Raw genomic sequence first — 21,152 nt, forward strand, 5'->3', positions numbered from 1 at the left:
TGGAGGACTGATCTCTTCACCTGGCTCCAGTCCTGCTGCATTTCAAATGAGAACTGCGGAGATCAAAAGGACAAGCCAACAACACAGTCGACGGTCTCTATATGAACGATCCTCAGATGTTGTAGCAGAAGTGGGTCTCATGTCGGCAGTGAGGAGGAAGCAATATAAAATAATATATTACACGACGCTGCGCCGGCCGGTAGGTACCGGTACGGTAGCGCAAGGCTGTGATCATGCGCCCAGCGCCTCTCATGTTTGACTCTTGGGCGATGGATTCATGTAATCATATAGAGATTTCCAGTGGCTCCAGGTCGTCCCGAAGATTCGTTTTGGGGACACTCCTTTCGGAAAAACCTGTAGGTAGACTCGAATGTAAAAGTGACAGTGCTCGCGTCTCTTAGGTAGTAGGTAGGTTGGCTTCCCCAGAATACGCTACGGTAGCCGATGCGGAGAAAGCACCCAGCACGTCGCTGTCTCCACTCTCCTCTAGTACCGCTCCCACTTCCACCAACGACAATTGCCTCTGGACGGCTTGGCAATATACAAGATCAATGCTCGGGAGGTGTCGCGAACTATTTCTATTTCTTTTCCTCTGCCAGCGCAGGCAGAGCGTGCAGCGTACAATGAACTGATTGACTCCCCGCGCCCCCAACACTGTTTCGCATGGCAACGCAGGAGCTCTGGATGCCTCTCAACGCATCAACCACGGCATGGGCACCACATGTTCAACGCCCCCCCCCTCCCCTCATCTCACCCATACTCGCACGACCCAATGATCCTCCACCCTGGGCTTAAGCGAGCTGTGCCGCTCACAAATACCCGGCTATCATCCGTTGGTACGGGACGAACAGCAAGCCCTTGGACAACCGTGGGCTTTTGCCACATGCACAGTACCGGGGTTCTGGTGTGTTCGTGGGATATGAGTGGCGGCCGAACCTGTAGCTGTTGTGTCGCGTGCAGGTGACGAGTGAGTGTATATTATTGAGACAGTACCCCCCGAGCCCCGAGGGTTTGCTCGAAGGTACGCGTCTTGCTGACTGCATTCCTGATGCTTGTGCAAATCCTGATATGATGCTTGGAGTTGGCTTGGATGTGAGAACGCTTTTGCTGATCTAGGTGATCTTCGTCATTTGCTCTGCCTATCCATCGGGTCGTCAATTCTAAGAGTGTGATCCGAGGGGTGATCAAGGATGGCCCACCGATACAAAAGAGATGCGCACACCTCACACACAGAGCGTAGCCATGGCACTGGAGAGATACGCCAAGTTCAAAATGTCGCGTTCGAAGACGCTTCAGCAAAGGCGAACGTCAGGCCTTGGACAAAAGCCATGTTCAAGGTCAGTTGTTATACGGACTGATATGACGCTGCGCTAATACAGACAGCTATATTTATGCCTCTTCATCGCCACACTCAATTCCTGTATCAACGGCTACGATGGATCTCTCATGGGAGCCATCAACAGCTATGAGCAATATCAAGATTATTTCCACTTCACCGAAGAAGGAACACCTACCACAGGCATAGTCTACGCCATCTACACCATCGGCAATCTAGTCGGCTCCTTTGTAGCCGGGCCTGCTACTGACTTTCGTGGAAGGAAATGGGGCATGTTTATAGGATGCTCGGTCATCATCCTCGGAGCATGCGTGCAAGCTACCTGTACCAATCTGGGCGGCTTCATGGGTGGCCGGTTCGTCCTTGGTTTTGGTGTTGCCATCACCTCGACGGCTGGACCAGCATATGTGTCCGAGATGGCACATCCCACCTATCGTGGCGTGTGTACTGGCATCTTCAACACGTTTTGGTGGGTTGGCGGTATCCCAGGCTCTTTTGTACCCTATGGCACGAGTCGGATCGAGGGCACAGATTCCTGGCGCATACCCATCTGGCTACAACTAGTATTCGCTGGCATAGTATTGATCTGCAGTCCGTTCTTGCCAGAAACTCCAAGATGGGTAACTTTTCACGATTCTGTTGGTACACAAGAGACGGACTAACTCCTATCAGCTCATCGCCAACGATCAACATGAACAAGCCCTGGACACAATGGCTTGCTTTCACGGCGAAGGCAATCGTGATTCACCCATTGTCAAGCTCGAATACAAAGAAATGGTCGAAGATATCAGCACCACTGGCTCCGACAAACGCTGGTGGGACTACAGCGAACTGTTCAACACCCGCGAAGCTCGCTACAGAACCATGCTCGTCCTCGCCATGGCCTTCTTTGGACAACTATCGGGTAACGGCCCCGTCTCGTACTACTATCCGACCCTGCTTCGTGGCGTAGGCATAACAAGCAACAACACACGCCTCCTGTTCAATGGCATGCAAAACGTCGTCTCCTTTGCCGGCGCCATCTTCGGCGCAGTCTACACGGACAATTGGGGTCGACGCCCTCAACTCCTCGTCTCCACCGCCACCCTCGTCATCATCTTCAGCATCATCTGTGCCCTCAACGCCACGAACCTGAAAACCAGGCCGGACGGCTCCGTCATCTACACCGAAGACGGAAGTACACCAGTCATCAAACGTCCTGGACAAGCCAAGGCCGTCATTGCCTTTTTCTTCCTCTTTGGCTTTGTCTATTCGACGGGCTGGACGCCGTTGCAGCAGTTGTATCCCGTCGAGTGCTTGCGATATGAGTCCCGGGCCAAGGGCATGGCGTTTTACAATTTCTGGGTCAATGTGGCGAATTTTTATAATACATTTGTGACGGGGATTGCGTTTGCGGGGGCGGGTTGGAAGGTATGTTGATCTCTCTGTATCTTTTTATATTCTCCTCGCTCCTTCTCTTTCCTTGTACCCCGGTACACAACACCACAATCCCCCCCCGCTTCTTTACCGCCCACACACCTACACCTACACCTGCTCACACAATCAAACCCCAACAGTACTACTTCCTCTTCATCTTCTGGGACTCGTTCGAATTCCTCTTCATCTACTTCTTCTTCGTCGAAACCCGCCGTCGCACCCTCGAAGAACTCGGCGAAATCTTCACCGCTCGCAGACCGGTGCGTGCCTCTCTGTCCAAGACTAAAATCATCATGCGTGGAGTCGGTCAGGGCGTCACGGAGATGCAGGATAAACTGGATGTGGGCGTGATGGAGCGGGAGGTTGTGGGTGCTGGGTGGAGTGGGGTTGGTGGGGGGAGGGGTGCCGGTGCTGGTGCTGGTGGGGGGAATCAGGCGAGGGAGGTGCGTGGGTTGGGGAAGGGTGCTGTGAGGCGTAGTTTGTAGACATGGCTTGGTTTTTGTCTTGGGACGTTTGGAGCTGTATGATTCCACACTGTCGATTATTCACAACGTCAGTCTACACACTCGTATCACCCACCCTTTTCTCATGGCGGAAATCCCTCATTTCTCATCTTTCATCCTCAGTCCTCCCTATGCACATGACTAGATGAGATCGATTGATCCTCTGGTTTTTCTTATAGAAATTCCCCCTCCCAAATCTTGGGGGTTCGCTGCGGAGGGAAACGTGGCTGGTGTTACTAAAATGCTGTGTAGTAAGGGGGTGGGTTGGAAGGGGGACGAAGGGGGACGAGGACGGGAGATGGAGGAGACAAGAAGAAAGATATGGGGGAAAAAAGATATGCAGATACATTCTTTTGATGCCTGATAATTGACACTCGATATAAGATGCTTAACAACTTTATGCTTGACACTCGATGCACAATGCATGATGCACACCCAACACAACGCCCACAACACCACCACCACCACCACCGCCACAAAAAAAAAAGAAAGATAAGAAAACAAAACTATGCAAACTTAGGCTCGCGCCTACTATTTACAATAATATCATACTTATACTCGTCATACTCATCATTCATCACACACATCATGCCCATACCCAAACGCATCGCTCACACCAAAACGTCCTCCCCCAAAAACATGGCTGCTAGATAAACGGACGCACTGCGCCTACGCATGCCAGACGCCGAAACAGACGAGTCCAGCCGCGCATAAGCTAGCATGGCTAGGAAGGGAAGGGGGAAAGTAGGTTGGAGAGGAGGGGGGGGGTATATACAAAGGGGGAAGGAAAGGAAAGAAAAGGTACAGGGAAATGGAAACAGACCAGCCGCCGAAGCCGAAAAAAATTCATAACGCTGAAATGCAGGATACAAAGAAGAGCAAAGACCTGTACAGAAGATGCTGGAATGAAAGGAAAAACGCCGAGATTGGGATTGGGCGAAGCTTGGGTGTATTACAAAAGTATGAGCATCTCGACGCCTTTTCTTCATTTTACATGCGATGGAAAAGAGGTGTGAAAGTGGGGGCAGGAGTCTCCAGGACTGGGTTTGCCGGTTTGGTTTGGTGGAGCACGGCTCCGATGAATTATTGTTGGTGAAGGGGAAGAAAAAGAAGGGGAAGAAGGAAAGAAAAAGGGGAAAAAAAAAAAGAAAACAAACCACCAACTCAAACACTAACCGTCCGCCGAAGCCCAACCGTAGGCTTCTGCGCATACCCAATCAACAGCTTAAAACTCGTCCCGCGCCTCTCACACTCGCGCACGAGTCCCTCGTCGCGCCAGAGACTGGTCTCGAGCAGATTGCCAGATGCAGCCGCACCGGGCGCCCCGGCCTCGGGCAGCACGAGCGACTCGTAGCAGCGCGAGTACCACCAGCGGCCCACGCGGGCAACCATGTCGGTGATGCCCGTGTCTGTCGACTCTGACGAGGCCGAGACGTCGAGGAGGTCGGAGAAGGAGAGTTCTGGGTTGGGCTGCTTGGGGGCGGGGAGCTGGGTTGGGGGTTTGGGGGTGGCGCTGGTGCTGGTAGTGCTGGTTGAGCGCTTGGATGGGGGGGATGGAGTGTCGTCGGGATGGGGAAGCTTGCCGGCAACAGGGACGCCGACGATGCAGCGGTTGCATTCGACGAAGCCCTTGCGACCGATGCCGGCCATGATCTCGTCGCTGATGTTGCGGAGCGAAGTGTTTTCGTTGGCGACTTGGATGCGCATCTTGAGGCCGCGGACGGCGCGCCGCGCGCGGTTGCCCATGTTGACGAGATCCATGTCGAGGACGCTGAATTCTAGGAAGCCGCCTGGCCGCAGGACTCGCTTGGCTTCTGATAGAATGAACCGGTGCTCGGATGAGGGGAGTGCGGTAGGGAAGCGAAGCACGACACATGCGAAAAAGTGCATGGGGAACGGGAAAGCCTTCTTGAGGGACGAGTGGCAGATGTGACGATGATTGCTGAGCGATGACCACGCTTCCGACGTGTTTTCTTCTGAACCGGCTGGTGATGGCTCGTCGCTCATGTTGTACACAGTCGCCTCGGGATAGGTGAGTGCGCAGTAGTAGGACCAATCTTTACCCAGTCCATCAATGACCAGAACACGGTCCTCGTTTGGGTCTTTCAGTTCAAAGTGCACAGGGCTGAAGAGCACACGGCCAAATGAAAGCCATTTGCTTGTCATGAGTGCGCCGAAGCGGAGGTTGGCCATTGAGAGAAGGCCATCTGCTTGGGTTTCGGCCATCTCCATCAGTCTTGTATCGCGATATCTGTTGGCAGTCGCACTGTCACGGTCCTTGCTAGATCTGGAATTGACGGTGGCCTCCGATTGGCATGTAGACGGTGGCAAGGATGCCGGTAGGCTTGAACGAGTAGCCCGCTTTGGATTCGGACCACTGGACAAACTGGGACTTGCTGGCAAGCTCAGTCGGCCAGTGACAGGATCAATGACACTGATCTTCCGGTCCCCATAGTCGGAAAGAAACTCAGGAAAGGAGACCGATGAGGACGGCGACTGGTTGGAGTGTAGAACAGCGAGGAGACGCGAGCGGCGCAAATGCAGCGATGGATTAGAGACTTCATTGTCAGAATTGGAACACTGTGCAGACACCGGTGGTGCTTTGGTATTTAGTGGCAACGGCTCGAGCGAGGGATGCTGACTGCGAATGGTGCTTGATTCCTCATCCGTACGGGAAGTCACAGGCGAAAGCACCTCGTCGATCAGATCGTCGTACTCGTTCCAAAGTTCGTCTTCAGAAAGGGGAGCTCCTGCCTCTGGCACAACGGCAGTACTGGCAACAGGCGCAAAACTCCAAACACCCGAACTGCTTGAATACGACACCTCGGAATCTTTGCGTGGGGGAAACTTGAAGAACTCGCTCTGGCGATCAGACTCGTCGAATGGACTGATAGTAGCAATAGCCGATCCGTGAGTGAGTGCATTCAGTCCATGCAGAACTGGATATGGTTCAACCGGACCAGTCGTCGCCACCAGTGAACCTATAGAGTCGAACGAGCTCCTTGGAAGAGCGATGGGTCGAGGCTGAGTAGCCACAAAAGGCCGGGAGAATGACTGCGAGGAAGGTCTGCGCATCTCTCGACGGCTCGACACTACTTGAGGTATGCGACCGACTTGAGGCAAGCGACTTGGACGTGGGGGCGGGCTAACTGCAGGAAGACCAGGTGATGGCAGATATTGGGGGAGAACAAAAGTATCTTCAGTCGGTTCGATAGAATTAGGGATATTCTCTTCTGCAGGAAGGGATGGACCTGATGGGATTGCGACTTGCTCTTTCTCTAGTGGAGACGGAGACCGGAATGGGGACGAAGGACGCGAGATATCTGTGAATGGAGTGAGATCTGCAATCGAATATCGTCCACCCGCTTGTGGAGGAATGTTCGTATCAATGGTCAAGCCGTTCTTGTGCTGCTGCGTGTCGACGTCTCGACGCAGCGTGACCTGTGGCGAGGCAGAGCGTGCAGGTGGTGCAAAGCTGTGTGGTAGTGTTGGTTTATCAGGTAGTAACATCGACAGCATCCTCTCCTTCCTTCCAACCTCATCGTCTGACATTGCACTCTCTGTGCTTTCGTCTGGTGTATTGGCTTCTTGCATTAGCTGTTCGATGTCCGTCATGTCGAGTCCTGACTGGTCCATCAGTGCGTAATGCGCGACAGACCTCGAGGCAGCGTTTTGGGGAGGCGGACTGGCTGTTGTGATTGCGGGCGTAGGTACACGTGGTGTCGCATGTGCCCGCTGGAAGAAGTTCCAACGCTTGGAGGGCTTTGTCTGATCTTTCTCTGCCTTGCTCTTCTTGGATGACTTGAGCCAACTCCCCTCCTTGCCCTCAGCAATCACCTCAGAGATGGAATTTTTGCGCACTTTGCTAGTAGCACGAGCTGCTGGCACAGTAGATGCGCTTGGGTTTTGAGCTGCTTGTAAGGCTCGAGACGTTCGGTTCGAGGCGGATGTAGGCAAGAATGATTTCTTTGCGTCGTCATCGCTCTCAGATGGCCTTCGCAGTCCCAGGATCGTCTTCTTTATAGGAGATCCTGCACGCAATTTGTCAGGCATGGCGGAGGGTAATAGTGTTGGCCGGTTCGTCTCGACTGAAGCCTTCGTGACATGGCCAGAAGGCTTCTGCGGACCAAGGTTCGAACGCGAAGAAACATCGAGGCTACTACTGCTGTGCATGGGCTCAGGGCTGTGCGATAACTCTGTGCTGCTTCCTGTACCTCGAAGCACGACAGGGGCGAGCCGAGTAAGATAGAAGTCATCCATTTCCGTGCTTGTTGTGCTCGTCATACTGCTTTTGCGAGTCGAGGGGGTCTGGTCGAGGCTCTCGGCAGTCGTCCCTGCACTGACTGAACGTCCAATACTGGTAGTGCTCACTGAACTTCCGCTTCGACCTCTAACCGCATATCTGCCGTAGCCTTCGTGACCAGTTCCCGCTGCAGGTCCGCGACGTGGAAGCTTATTCTCACTCTTCGCAGGTTCAGTCTTGGTACGACGAGTAAAAAAGCCAAATCTTGAGGTCTTGGAAGGACTGGGGGCTGGCGCAGGCAAGGGTAGAGTGCTTGTTCTTCGTCCTTCGCGGTCATTTTGATTATCAGGTGTCGTTCCACGAGCAGGTTTACGAACTGCTGTCGGCAAGGCGGAAGATGGATTTGGAGAAGGTAGGCGGGAAGACGGTTTCGATGGCACAGTTACTTTGGCGTTCATTGCTGGCGTCGGCGCATTCTTCGAATCGGTAGAGCTGGTACGTCTGTGTGAAGTAGGAAATTGGTTCATATTGCTCTGTATGACAGGCGAGGGGCCTCGAAGTCCCATAATCTCAGGCGTGCCATCTCTACTGGGTCTAGACGGTCTTCTAGAAGTTGATATTGCGACAGGCGATTCAGTGACAAGGTGAGCAAACTCAGGGGGTGCTTGGGTGCGCGGCATTCTAGTGGAATCACTAGTACTTGTAATTTGTGGGCTTTGCGGTAGAGGAGCAAGTGAGCCAGGCGACTTTCTCTCTTTTGTTTTAGCTTCTGCAACGACAGTAGAGGCAGATGACGACGACGTGGATGATTCGCGAACGGTAGACAACGTGTGTGGATGTCGGCTGTTGCTTTCATCCGGAGTTTTGTGTCGTGTTACCGGTGGTCGACTCTGTAGAGGGCTGATCTGTTTCGTTCGAATGGATGTTCGGGAAAGTGAAGTTCCTGGGGAGTATGAAGACATCGATGTGGGTGTAGACGATGTGCTGAAAGCTCCAGGAGACTCCGAGTATCGAGTTGATGGTGTTACAGATAACGCATATTGTGGAGTAGGCACAGGGAGAATGTCTGTTGGCCCAATCTCATAGTCGTACAGACCGTTGCCATACATATCGCCTCTAGGATTTGAACTAGAACCTGCCAGTATAGTCGAGGAAGATGGCAGAGAGATGCCTAACACAGTCTCGGAGAATGGATCTTTGTAGCCTCCCGGAATACCATCTGCTGACTGTACATCATCTTGGGAAGACATTGAATCATCCCTGATACGTAGACCCTGTCGACTACTGGAGACTCCAACACTGGGTTGCTTCCGCCTTAATACGTTTGACCTTGGGCTTTCGATCGTTGATGCTGATGACCCCGAAGCGAGAGAAGGTGTCTGTATGCTTGTGGGGACATCGAGCTTGGGTAAACGCGATGTTGAAGTCTGCAGTGTCGGTCTTGAGGCTGTTATGCTCGGCTTCTGAGCATTCGAAGTTGCAGCACGGCCAGGGCCTCCTTGGATAGAGCTAGCAGCTCGCACAAGTCCTTTCTGGCTTACTGGACCTCTTGGATGCACCTGTTGCTCCTGTAATGGCCGTCTCTTCTGTAGTTTAGAATGGGCAGGGGATGGCACTCCAGCTGTTATCGTAGTCGTAGTCGTAGGGGTAATAGATCGTTGAGGTAATCGAGTGGTGGGCGCTCGGTCCTCCGGCCTTCTTGGAGGAGGGAATTGTGACTTATAGGTAGCCATGTTGAGTAGCCTTGTGTAGCTTGGCTAGATGTACAACGAAGGCTTGTGTGCGCCGAGTAACTCATGAAGGCATGTGCTTGTCGAATTGTGGAACTCTTGAAAAGACGATTTGTTGTGCAAAGTGACCAGAAGTCGAATACCCGGGTCCGTCAGTAGTGTTCAGTCAGGGAGGTAGTCGTCCGGCAATTTGATGGTACGGGTGACAGGTGGGAGTAGTAGAAGATGAGGGTGGCGAAACGGGAATCATCCAGGAACGTAAGATAGCAAGTCCATACATATAAAGGATCCAGCACAAAGATACATCCAGCCCTACGTCTTCATGCAGAATTTCGGTGAGCTGCCTGGGGGTAGGGTCTCGCCTCTTCCCCAACGCCACTTCTCCCGGTGGGTCCCAATGGGCTGTGGCGGTCGGCAATGCCCGAGATTGGGGCTGTGCAAGGTATCGCAGTTGGGACGAAAAAATCAACAACACTCGGGCACAGGTAAGTGACGAGACGATGACTGGTGTTATACTCGTACCCCAACAGAAGCTCACGCGTCCCCTCTACACTTTCTCCAGGATGACTGGCCAAGTGCGGGATTCCACCGTATGCAGATCGTCTCAGCAGGGCAAGGCCTGCGGATAGGCCGTCGCAAAAGCAGACGAGCGGTCCGGAGTATATTCCCTGGGCAGCCTTGACTTGCAGTGAGTAGTAGGTATCAGAGAGTTAGTGTTGTGGTTGCGCTGCCATCTGTTGGCCCAGAGCGCTTCGGCGGTACACATCCAGTGTGCGAGCAGGCTCAAAATGTGTATAATGTTGTGACCGTCGCAATCACACGCCCAGACCCCCACCCATCATTCTATATCAACGCCGTCGGCGGGCCCTGCGATGTTGGGCTCATCCGACACGGGTGACTCTCATCCAGTACGGGCGCTTGCGCTTGATTTGGCGGGTGGAGGCTCGAGCGAAGAGGCCATCCAGTCGAGATGGTGGACAGCCATGGTGGCCGACAATTCGTAAACAAACCCTGCGCGGCGGCAGGCCACGGGGATGCAATTGGCCCCTGATGACCTCTTCCCCGTCCTTTACCCACCAACTTCATGCCGTTTCAGCGGCCCAGGTTGCCTCTTACCAGGGCCTTGAACACTCTCCAAATGCTATCGCCTCTTCCAGACTGGTCTCGTGATGGGGGCTTGCACGTCCAAGCCGCTGAGGCAGAAACTCAACGAGAGACCAACACCTGCGGCCTCCAAACCACAATCAAACTCGTCTAAACGAGATCTATGGCGCTCGACTTTCAGCTACACATGCTCCTCTCAGCTGGACGAAGTGCGCGATCATTCACCATCACTTGCTTCAGCGATCGGGAGAAGAGAGGCAGTACACTCGTGGTATATCTAGGACATCCAAAAGGACTGGCTGCACACCTCTTACCATCGCCCAAGAGGGAGAAACTCGTTGAGAGCGCCCCAGCCGTCGACGGGGTGTTGACTGTTCAATCAAGACCCACAGCCGAGCTCTCGAGCTCGACATAGGTACCATGCAAAGAGTCATTCGCGTCGTTGAGCGATTTCTGTGAAGCGCATTCAACGCTCTCTCCCTCTCCCTTTCTGACCATTGCTGCTATTCTCGTGACCATTTCATGCACGACAGAAATGCCTGCAGGATCTGGTTGCATTTGGCCGTGGTATGTCCTTGAACCGGAGAGACCGTCACAAGCCAGCTGAGGTGTGGCTAAGCGCATCGACTTGGCTGCTTAGCCGCAGAAAAATGAGGCTGAGCAGGCGATCAACTCGCCTCTTTGACAGCGCATCAAATAGCTTTCCGACGCTCCTCTCACCACCTCGCAATGTTCCAACAAACTCGCCTCTCTCAGTAATGGCGAAGGAGAGGGAGAAAAAAAAAGGCACTATCGCGCGCTCTCAACTGTCTCACTTGCGCTTTTCGGCGAGCCTGAGGGGCCATTCTCGACTTTGATCCACTATCCAGGTTGCACACAAGCCACCAAGTCCTCTGACCCCTTCGTTGCATTATCATTCGCTGCTCGTCTTGTGATGGCTCAGAGCCGGCCGCATAGCTTTTTGATCACGTTACTACGCTTTTCTCCATCGAGTCGGCTTCCGAAATGTCTGCTCTCCAATGAGATCTCGAATTGGAGTATCACGGTTACTACTGGTCGCGGTTACATGCAGGGGGGGCTCATCCTATCTCCAGATCTTACCGATGTTCGAGAGTCGCGATGTGAACGATGAGTTAATCCACACTGCGATCTGGGGTATGCATACATTGAAAGCAGTTCTGAGACAAGCAAGCATGGAGAACTCCTGCATGTTCACATGCTGCAAGAGGCTGCATCCATTTGACAACCATTAGCTCATGGGGAAGAAGGACACGCATCGAGTCATCTCCTCGACCTCTCCGTAGAGTATACGGTCCGATATCCCCGAATTTCCCTTTTCTTGCATCCGCATGCAGCACGGTTTCCCAAGATCTGCCTCACCATGTCGAGACTGTAGACTAATATCCGAGAGCAGCAAAGATCTCTCCGGCGGTAACCGCGGAACAACAACAATGGCATGACATGCACTGCTGACAGTTGACTATCATAATCTCGAGTTGCACGTAGGGTACCTAATCCACTTGGAAGTTTGGTTCTTGCCGTCCTTTAGTCAAAAACGGAGCGGAGAAGGGAGGGCGGCACGGCGCGAATGCTCATACGCCTGCGAATCACCCTTCGTGAACACTGTATAATCCTGTCTGCCAGAGTGGAGCTCGGCCCGCTGCTTTTCGACACACTGGAAGCTGGGGCGAGACCCTTCCCGTGATATGGCGAGGATGTTCCTTGTGCGCAACCTCGTCGCGTCCTGATGATTTGCATTCCAGTCATCAGTGCAAAAGTGCTTGACCGACCCAAAGCCTATTCTTATGGTGAACTTCTAAAAAATTCCCCCGCTGGAAATTTCATAAACGGCTGTAGGCCTGCCTTATGTATGTAAACAGTATGTGAGTGGTGCATCGGATTTGCCTAGGCCTCTGAAGATATGTTTTCAGCCAAGCATGACGAAGTTGTTCTCGTGTATAGCACCTCACGATCTTTAAGATGTACAGTAGCTACAAACTAGATAATATTCAGTGCAGTATCCCACAAGAAGGTGGGTCCAAGTGTAGTGTGTATGTGATCATAATGTCCTTGTCTAGGAGGATGGGAGCCATCTATGAGTTAACAGAGCGAAGACGCTAATCCCATCCAAGAGACACACGTGACTAAGCTATTCATGGCCACAGCATTAAGAGCATGAGTAAGTAATGCAGAACAGAAATGTATAATATTGAAGCATTTATCGTTTATTTATGGAGGAAATGCTTTGTTGATGTAGTAATTCATAGCAGATTAGAGGACAGAAATGCGGCACAGCACAGTGTTCCTTCCATATCATCCATAACACCTTCGACTGGGTAGGTGGTGACTACTCACCAGCATTGGCGGTTACGACGTCCTAAGTTGGCTAAGAGCCGTCCTAATAGGGACTAGCAGTATTGCTAGGTAAACACACCTTTGGGCTCCTTCTTCTCACTTCTACGTTTATACACAGTACGTTGGACCTTGATAGACACGCCTCGCTCGCTTTCCCCCATACTTCTGATTCGAGGTATTGATAGCAGATCTCTGGCTCTATCAAACACCACCGCTAGTCCGAGTCCTTTGCTTCAACACGATGCCATCCGACAAAGATCGTCTCTATGTTGCACTCTATGTTCGGGGTGGAGCACCCAAAATGCCGGGAAAAGAGGACACGTGAGTACTACTCGCGAGCCTTGCCCCGCGGAGCAATTTGCTGACAGATGTTGTTGTCACAGATACCACTGGGCACTTTTAGTCGGCCCCAAAAACGAGGTCGCCAATGGCAAAGGCATGCGCTATCATGCAAAAGAGCGCATTGTAGGGTCTAATGCGTCAGAATGGTACTTTGAGGAGAGAGAAATCGGTTTGGGGCAGACTTTGATGGTGCTTATTCGAGTGATGATAGCCAAGGTGGAAGATAGGGATCGAATCATATCCATTATTCGAAACACACCAATTAGGCAAGGCGTGGCGGGATGGAATTGCGTTGGATGGCTGCAGGAAGCGTTGCAGAGGCTGGAGGCAGATGGGAAAGCTCTGGGAACAGGCGTGACTGATTGGGCGAAGATCAGGAACGCCGCAATGGAATACTGCCAGCGCAAGAAAGCGGAGCATCGTTTCGACGGACAGGGAATTTTTGACATGACCAAAGTGGCTACGTATGACTTGATTGAACGAAAAGAAAAGATCCCCTGATTGATATATCAGAGGGTCCGCAAATGTAGGGACACATTAGATATGATCAATTCATACGTCGCCAAAGTACTCAAGCCGTACCCTCTCCATCTCTAGTTCTTCAGGCATAGGCTGGATGAATTTGCCAACCTCATCTCGCCAAAATTCATTGTACGGGTTCACGTCCCAGGCACTGGTGTACTCCCAGTACGAAGGGTACCAGCCAGCAGTTTCCCAATCAATAATGCCAACAATCTCATCTCCAGAAACAAGAATGTTGAAGCTGCTCAAGTCGCCATGCGTGAATACTGGAGGGTCCCGGACTTTTTCTTGCCGAGAGATAAGCTCACTAATCTCTGGCTTGTGCTCTGGATGTGCTTCGATGCCAAATCTTAGGTAGCTGTGAAAGTCCTGGATGGTGCTGAAAGGCCCAGAATGCAAGTAGGTCCCAGGCAACCGTGGGGCATACAACGGGCCGCCATTTACATGAGCGACACCAACCCCTTCTGGAGGCGTGATGCTGCGCATTTCCTCAATCATCCTCTTGAGCTGTTCAAGTAGTTTTGCTTTACTTTCCTCTGAACGTTTGTACCACCCGGCTCCGATGGGCTCTCCTTGTATTCTCTCCATGACAATATATACTCGGCCTTTCCTCTTGAAGGCGCAGTATACGCGAGGGACTGGGATTGAAGTGTGCTGCGCGACGAATTGCATAGTGGATGCCTCGTTGAGAGTGACCTGCCCTCCGCATTTGACGCATATCTTGGACGAAAGAAAGATTACAGGACCTCTGCTTTTTCGGATGCGCTTCAGTAGTTTTACGGCGAGGAGCGTGAGGTAGCGCCTGAACGGAGTAGCGTTGATCGACTGCGCAGTGGAGGCAGAGCTCTCCTTTTTTGATGCCACTGTGTTCTGCATCATACGACATAGGACTTATAGGTTAAATAGGGACAGCGTTTACGTGGAGCGTTGGAAACTACCATAAGAGAGACTGTTACTAAGAGTGATCTGGAGTTCACACTATGGGTAAGGGGCACCTGGATGGCGTCGTGCACGGTCCTTTCCGGCCGGTGTGGATTTACCTTTCACCGCTGCCATATGAAACACCATCGCGAACACTTGGGAGTACAACGTCGGAAACCCTTCATTGCATTCATCATCAATATCAGCAGCCATTGAACTCTCGGATCGGGCGATATTTCATGCAAGATCTCTACTTGCGCTGGTGTTCCCCTTGACTACCATCACCAGACTGGAAGCCTGAGGCCTACTGTATTCCAAATCTGGCTGTTATTCCATTTGTCTATATTGATACTTAACAAAGTTCTGAACAGTTTGGCATTTCTCTAAGAAAATTTCGGTTTCCATGGAGCGTTTAAATCTGGCCGCATAGTGCTCAATCAATTCGGCACGGCGAGAAGAAGCACTCCCGAAGATTGATACTATTACGGAATTGAAATCACACGATTTTCTAGTCCCTAGTTGCTACCATATAAGATTGAAATTTAGAAGTCTATGAAGGAGGGTTATAAGTGCTCACTTTTGCCCCGATTGATTTCATGTAACACGCTTTTCGACGTTCCACCGCTACACATGCAGCCACTCTCCCACACATATGACAATAGTAAAATGGTACAATCGCTGTTCTACAAGAACAAGAAGTTAAAGGGCAGGCTCTTATTGCGTACTATCGCAGTTATCCATATTGGATTGTCCAAGTGGGGAAGATGCGCATTTGTATCTGACTCAAACCCGCCGTAGTAGCTCTGGATAGCTCCAATTATTTCATCAAGTAATTTTCAACGCTAGGAGGGACAGGGAGAGACGTGATTTAGTTTTTTTGCTAACCCTGCTAGAACTCCTACATATTGACACGACGTACTCACTGCGCGACTGCCAGCCTCCATTATTTTTTTGAATCTGTTCATAGACTCTTTAATGGCTGACTAATCCATATCAAATCATCCGAAATGGTCTAGTGGCTAGGATTTGCCGCTCTCACGTCTACATCGTGCTGCCGGCAAGGCCGGGGTTCAATTCCCCGTTTCGGAAATAGCGTCTTTTTGCTCTGATGGACTTCTTTTTGGCCAAAGAAGGGGCGGTTTAAGTAGAAGCTTGAGCCGCTGAGAAGTGAACATGTGCTATGTTGCTTAAACGATTTCTTTGGACAGTTTCTCTATAGAGAAAAAGTGGCTTCGGCTCTGGCATAAGTTTAATGTTGAACAGTTGAGGTTGTAACTGAGAGCGCGAATAAGTGGGGCGGACAATTTTTAATAGAGTAGGTACCGGTAGGGGCAAAAGTTCTAGGTCTTGTACCATAACCAACAATCACCCATGTCGTCAACGAATACTACAAATTGACTCGCCACAGATTGCGGATTATTTATTTATCGTTAGTTTAAACAAATGATACATTTAATACAGGAGACATAAAGAGCTATTCTTCCCAACAGCTAGCCCTGTTACTGCAACAACACAATTCCAGATAACCTTCACCCGATCCTGCTGAAGCCACCTGCAACCAACAATGCCGCCAAGAAAAAAAGAACTCCTCAAACCCAAACCAAAAGGCAAGCTCAAGGCCTCTGAGCCACAATCCGAAAACGACTTCCTCGAAGCCGCCGATGACCATGAACAAGCCGCCGGCAAATGGCGAGCCGGCGACGCAGCCAAAGCCACGAGATTCTTCAACCGGGCCATCGACATGTACAACGCAGGCTTGAAACAGTTCCCCCAATCTTTTGATCTCGCATACAACAAGTCAGTTGACTAGCTCAAATACACATGAAATCCAAGACTTATAGCAGTACACAGGGCCAATCTCGAATTCAACCTCACAGAAGATGAACGCATAGTACCCCACCTGGGCAACAGAGCAAGACTCTTGGAGGAAACACTGCAATCTCACCGTTTTGCAATGTCCCTGAACCCAAACAACATGGACATTCTCTTCAACACAGCGCAGGTCCTTACCGCACTAGCTGAAGCGCATTTGGAAGCCGGTTCTACCACTGCAGCCGACAAGTCACAGGCACGGCCGCTGCTTGAAGAGGCCGTGCAAATCTTTACGAATTGTTTGGAGAAGCAGCAGCAGGAGTATGCGCAGATGCAAGACCAGATTGCAAAGGCACAGGCGTCGGGTGAGTATAGAGAGGCCTGGGAGGGCGAGAGACAGGAGCTGCCAAAAGAGGATGATATGGATGATGCTTCATCTGCATCAGAAGGACCGGGAGATTGGGCGACGGTGGAAGAACCACTCACGCCCGAGAGCATACTCGAGACTTGCACTGCGCATCTCAATGCCCTGACTACGTTGCTCGGGCTCTATGATCCCAACACCGATCTACCGAGCATGGAGAAGAAGGCCCAAGATGGTCTCGAGACCGCAAACAACCGCATCCCAGCCTTACTCGACCTAATATCCAGATCCCCAGCTCCAGCAGCCCCCCAAGAACCAAAAGCCGGTCCCACACTCTCCATCAGCTCGACTGCCGCCCCGGAAGAATCCTCCACTACACCCCAGGACGACGCCCTTCTCGCAGCCGCCAGCTTCCAAGCCAGCATGGCCGAAGTCGCATATCGCAGCGGCAGAAGCACACCCAGTGCGTACGCAGAAACCGTGGAACGCATATTCAACAGCCTGGGTAGCACTACTTCCACCACCACCGTTCCCACTCTCGCAGCACTCAACATCCAATCCGCCTACGCCGACTCCCTCATCGACCTCGCCTCCTCCCTCTCCTCCCCTTCCCACCCCAACCCCACTACCACCACCACCCAATGGACCGCACTAACCCAAGCCCAAACCCTCCTAACAACACTATCGTCCCCCCCACACTCCACCCTCCTCCCACCCTCCCGTCTCGCATCCATCTTCCTCGCCCGCGGCGACATCGACCTATCCCGCCTCCGCCTCTCGCACAGCCCTGACGCGAATCCAGCTTGGGTCAAGAACCGCCCGGTCTTGCTAGCTAACGCGGGTGTGTTTTACCGTGGAGGGAGGAGCTATGCGGAGCGTGCTGGGGCGCGTGAGGTGCAGCGGTTGGCGGATGCAAAGGCGGTGGTTGTGCGGGTTTTGAAGGAGGGGGGTGTGGGAGGCGGGGCGCTGGGGAGCGGGATGAGGGGGGAGGTGGAGAGGGTTTTGGGGCAGATGGTTGAGGAGGGGGTGGTTGGGTTGGAGGATGGGGAGGGGGTTTTGGGGGCTTTGCGGTAGGGGGATGGGAGGGAATTAGTATAGGCAGGACAATCCCAGAATTTTCCCGTCTATCCACCTTGATACTCAGTTCCTTGCTCCCGTGCATACATCGATTCACGTCACTCTTTTCCCCGCCAGCGAACACATACACCGAGAAACAAAAACTCGACACACTTGCCTTACACCTCGAGCATCCAAAATTCCATAATTCCACAAACCCCCCAAGCCCCTCACTCCAGGGAACACGCATGACCCTCTCTGCTCACGCAGTCCAAAGTTCACAGTGAAGCATCACATGAACTAGCCTACCATCATCTAAAAAGCAAGCATGGGCATGAGATGACTTTAACTAGTTCTATGGAGACAGGCAGAGTCTGTGCAATCTTTGAAGGGATTATAAATTCCATGACCGTTCCCACCCGCCTCTCCCCCCCCAAAAAAAAGGAGAAGAAAAAGCATGTGGCAGGAAGCCCCAGAGATACACAGTGAATTCAACAACCAGTCGCAAAACAAGCAATACTCGGGACCCCTTCCCCCTTCTCACCTAAGAAGAATGAAGAGCTGGGGGAAAGCAGCATGAATGAGCGGTTCAAGATGGAAAGTTCTTCTCATTGTTTTGGGTTATATGCGCGTGCATGACTTTGCTAATGTTGTCTTGCTTAGATATATATATTCCGTCTCATCACCCGTCGATGAAATGTACGACGCCTGTGCTGTGAGTCCCATGCAAGATTGCACGCATTGATCCTGTATGCCTAATGCATGTCTCCACGGCATGTGTATCCCTGCCTTTTACTCGCTCTTCAGCCTCATCTGCCCCATATATTGTTACAAATCCAGGGAAATTCTGCGAGAATTCCTTGTACCAGTTGATGCCAATCATCTCAAGCCGGCCAATCTGCGCTCCTGGACCTCGGAAAGCGCTCGGCTTCCGCTCAAGAAAGCAATAGTTCCTACAACCGCCGCGGCGGGCAGCGTCTGAAACAGAGTCCAGTGGGTGTAGTATAGGAAGAAGATTCCCTCCATCCCCACAATCGAACCGAGAAACAACGCATGCGACACGGGCGCGTTGCTCATGACCTTTTGGAGGTGGTTCGCATTTGCGCCCAGAGTAGCCCAGACACCAAGCAACACGGGGAGAGCAGCGAGAACAGCTGCAGTAAACACCATGGTTATGATCTTGGGAGGAGACTTGGGGTCCTCGCGGAATATGTGGTGAATCTCGGGCTCGGCGGCGAAGCGAACGGGTGCCTCGGGGATGCTAAGAGGCACATTGGGGTCGCGGGTTACGTGTAGATCAAAGGCCTTGCTCTTGTAGGGAGTGGAAGAGCCAAAAGAACCAATGACGATGGAGGCGGCGATTGGCTTCTCGGTAGTGAGGAATTGGTGGGGAAGGTCTTTGTGGGACTTGTGAATGTTAGCAGAGTCGGCCTACAATTGAGACGTCATGCATACCAATGTGACATGTCCCTTTCCACTGTCCTTGACTTTGATTACGAAAGACTCCTCTAATCCGGTGATGGGCTCCGTCAACGTAAGGAAAGCCTGATGTGGTCGCTTCGCCGAGCTGCCATCGACAGTAGTGAGGGCGACCTTCAAGGCTTCGGACGCACTCAATGAAACAGACTTGGCCAGTGGCTTATTTGGGCTCAAGCTAAGAATCATCAGTAGTTGCTCAAGGTAAACAAATGGTACTCATCACTCACTTGTTCTTGGACCCTTCGCCAGCACCAGCACCTTTGCTGTTCACAGACACAACACCATCTTCAAAACTCCAGGACGAAGCCGCAGACACAATGGAAGCGCTCGAAAGCAGAAGCGAAGAAACTAAACCAGACAGAAGCCTCATGATTGCTGATTTCGAAAAGACTGTGACGCGGAACTGGTGATGCTGGCAGCAAGCAGAGGGCGTAAGCGTGTCCTTTGCCAAGCGTCGGCGCTCGGTCGGCCCGCCATGTACCTAGAACTAGAGAGTAGGTAGGTACCCGTTGTGATGCCCTGGTCCAGACAGGAAGCCTAGGTAAGCTGTCGGCGAGATATTTCCTCAAGTAAAAATGGTTGTCTTGACGCCAAATTAATCATCGAAGAAAACAATTCACGCATTTGCATGGTCCTAGTTCACTTCGCGCGAGACTCGCTAATATCATGCAACGTAATTCCCATTCACACGCTCACTCAGGAGGGAGTTTCGAAGCCGAAGATTAGAATATATCATACTAGAAATCGTTCCCTTGTCTAAGCAGGCGCCACCGCAGCTCCATTCTCTCCCTCATTGCCTCCACCTGTCAGACTCGACAAGAAGTCCTGATATCTGAACACTTCCGCTCTGCCTAGACTCTTCCCACCCTTGCCATGTATTCTCCTCCCGCGAAATCCTTCAATGACCATATCGATCTCTCGCTCTGTCAGCTTGTGCTCGCCCGATTCAGGCGCTGTGTGTAGAAGAGCATCTTTCAACTCGGACAGATCAATCTGGCCATCATCTCCATCGTCAAATGCCTCGAATGCTGCGGTCAGCTCGTTCGCATGCGACAGGCCTCCCAACAGGTCTGACAGCGTGTTGAGGTATGTCGCGAGGTTGATGGATTGCGCGCCGTTGAAATAGCTCGAGAGTTGCGACGGTGTTGCAGAGAGACCCAGCTGAGAGAGCATGTCTGCCACATCGGCCGAATTGACATGTCCGTCGTTGTCCCTGTCCATTACGCTGAATGATTCGCGCATGCTGTGCAACATAGGAGGAGGGATTCTTGATAGCGCATCGCTTGAGCTGGCCCTTTCTAGCGGAGCTGGTCGCGTTGCAGGGCTGGCCACTGGCTTCTCGTATGCCCTTTCTGCCGGCTGCTCAGACAGTCGCTCTGTTGGTCGCTCGAACGACCTCTCTACCGGCTTCTCCACCGGCGCAATCTTTTCGACTGGAGTGATTCTTTCCGACGAGTTGGATTTTCTAAAGGACAGAGGCGGCGGCGTGTCCCCGTTTCCTTGATCAAATTTGGCCGCGAGGGATGCAGTGCTTAGGGGTCGGACAGTCGCCTGTGTGGAAGACGAGATGTTACGTGTAGGTGAGGAAGCATTTCGAGAGGGCGAGAGGGGTGCATCCGGGACGGTTGCGGTGCCTCGTGTATTCAGCCATGACGGTGGGTTGTGCGAAGCATTTCCAACGGTGGACTGGCGGAGGTTTAGTTGTGAGGGTGTCGTGGGTGTGTCTTTTGGTTTGAGGGGCGAGCTGTTTGGTGTGGTCGGCTTCAATGTCGACGGCGAGGCTTCTCTGATGGAGCCAGGTCTGCGAAAGGGCGATTGGCGTGGGCTGTTGAAGGAGAGCGGGGAGGGTTTGTATGGGTTTGGAGTTGGGGTTGTTGACTACGCCTGGCATGTTAGTGCACATGGTCGGGGCGGGGACTTGGTGGGGAGTGGAAACATACCATTGTGAATAGGATTGTGTTCTTTTATT

The 21,152-nt window shown here is 52.2% G+C and overlaps 8 protein-coding genes across 8 annotated transcripts; 3 read left to right on the forward strand and 5 right to left on the reverse strand.

The window, feature by feature from the left end:
- Positions 1-982: 982 nt before the first annotated feature.
- IAQ61_009668 (uncharacterized protein) lies at positions 983-3,237 on the forward strand (the record flags this gene model as incomplete). The annotated part of the gene is made up of 4 exons (XM_003837885.2): positions 983-1,337; positions 1,384-1,956; positions 2,009-2,746; positions 2,893-3,237. The coding sequence occupies exons 1-4, from the start codon at positions 1,191-1,193 to the stop codon at positions 3,235-3,237; spliced, it is 1,803 nt and encodes a 600-aa protein (XP_003837933.1). The 5' UTR covers positions 983-1,190.
- A 1,182-nt stretch (positions 3,238-4,419) lies between these two features.
- IAQ61_009669 (uncharacterized protein) lies at positions 4,420-9,231 on the reverse strand (the record flags this gene model as incomplete). Its single annotated transcript, XM_003837884.2, has 1 exon — positions 4,420-9,231. The coding sequence occupies one exon, from the start codon at positions 9,229-9,231 to the stop codon at positions 4,420-4,422; it is 4,812 nt and encodes a 1,603-aa protein (XP_003837932.2).
- Positions 9,232-10,707: 1,476 nt separating this feature from the next.
- Positions 10,708-10,956, reverse strand: IAQ61_009670 (uncharacterized protein; the record flags this gene model as incomplete). Its single annotated transcript, XM_066098487.1, has 1 exon — positions 10,708-10,956. One exon carries the CDS (start codon positions 10,954-10,956, stop codon positions 10,708-10,710), a length of 249 nt encoding a protein of 82 aa, XP_065951646.1.
- A 1,972-nt stretch (positions 10,957-12,928) lies between these two features.
- Positions 12,929-13,530, forward strand: IAQ61_009671 (uncharacterized protein; the record flags this gene model as incomplete). The annotated part of the gene is made up of 2 exons (XM_003837882.2): positions 12,929-13,008; positions 13,071-13,530. The coding sequence occupies 2 exons, from the start codon at positions 12,929-12,931 to the stop codon at positions 13,528-13,530; spliced, it is 540 nt and encodes a 179-aa protein (XP_003837930.2).
- Positions 13,531-13,581: 51 nt separating this feature from the next.
- Positions 13,582-14,430, reverse strand: IAQ61_009672 (uncharacterized protein; the record flags this gene model as incomplete). Its single annotated transcript, XM_003837881.2, has 1 exon — positions 13,582-14,430. The coding sequence occupies one exon, from the start codon at positions 14,428-14,430 to the stop codon at positions 13,582-13,584; it is 849 nt and encodes a 282-aa protein (XP_003837929.2).
- Positions 14,431-15,831: 1,401 nt separating this feature from the next.
- On the forward strand, positions 15,832-17,722 carry IAQ61_009674 (uncharacterized protein; the record flags this gene model as incomplete). The annotated part of the gene is made up of 2 exons (XM_003837880.2): positions 15,832-16,269; positions 16,324-17,722. The coding sequence occupies exons 1-2, from the start codon at positions 16,037-16,039 to the stop codon at positions 17,720-17,722; spliced, it is 1,632 nt and encodes a 543-aa protein (XP_003837928.1). The 5' UTR covers positions 15,832-16,036.
- An 861-nt stretch (positions 17,723-18,583) lies between these two features.
- On the reverse strand, positions 18,584-19,553 carry IAQ61_009675 (uncharacterized protein; the record flags this gene model as incomplete). The annotated part of the gene is made up of 3 exons (XM_003837879.2): positions 18,584-19,111; positions 19,160-19,358; positions 19,411-19,553. 3 exons carry the CDS (start codon positions 19,551-19,553, stop codon positions 18,584-18,586), a joined length of 870 nt encoding a protein of 289 aa, XP_003837927.2.
- A 386-nt stretch (positions 19,554-19,939) lies between these two features.
- IAQ61_009676 (uncharacterized protein) lies at positions 19,940-21,126 on the reverse strand (the record flags this gene model as incomplete). The annotated part of the gene is made up of 2 exons (XM_066098488.1): positions 19,940-21,061; positions 21,124-21,126. 2 exons carry the CDS (start codon positions 21,124-21,126, stop codon positions 19,940-19,942), a joined length of 1,125 nt encoding a protein of 374 aa, XP_065951647.1.
- Positions 21,127-21,152: the final 26 nt, after the last annotated feature.

The sequence above is a fragment of the Plenodomus lingam genome (assembly GCF_022343315.1).
Source record: "Plenodomus lingam strain CAN1 chromosome Unknown contig_6, whole genome shotgun sequence".
Classification (NCBI taxonomy): Eukaryota; Fungi; Ascomycota; class Dothideomycetes; order Pleosporales; family Leptosphaeriaceae; genus Plenodomus; species Plenodomus lingam.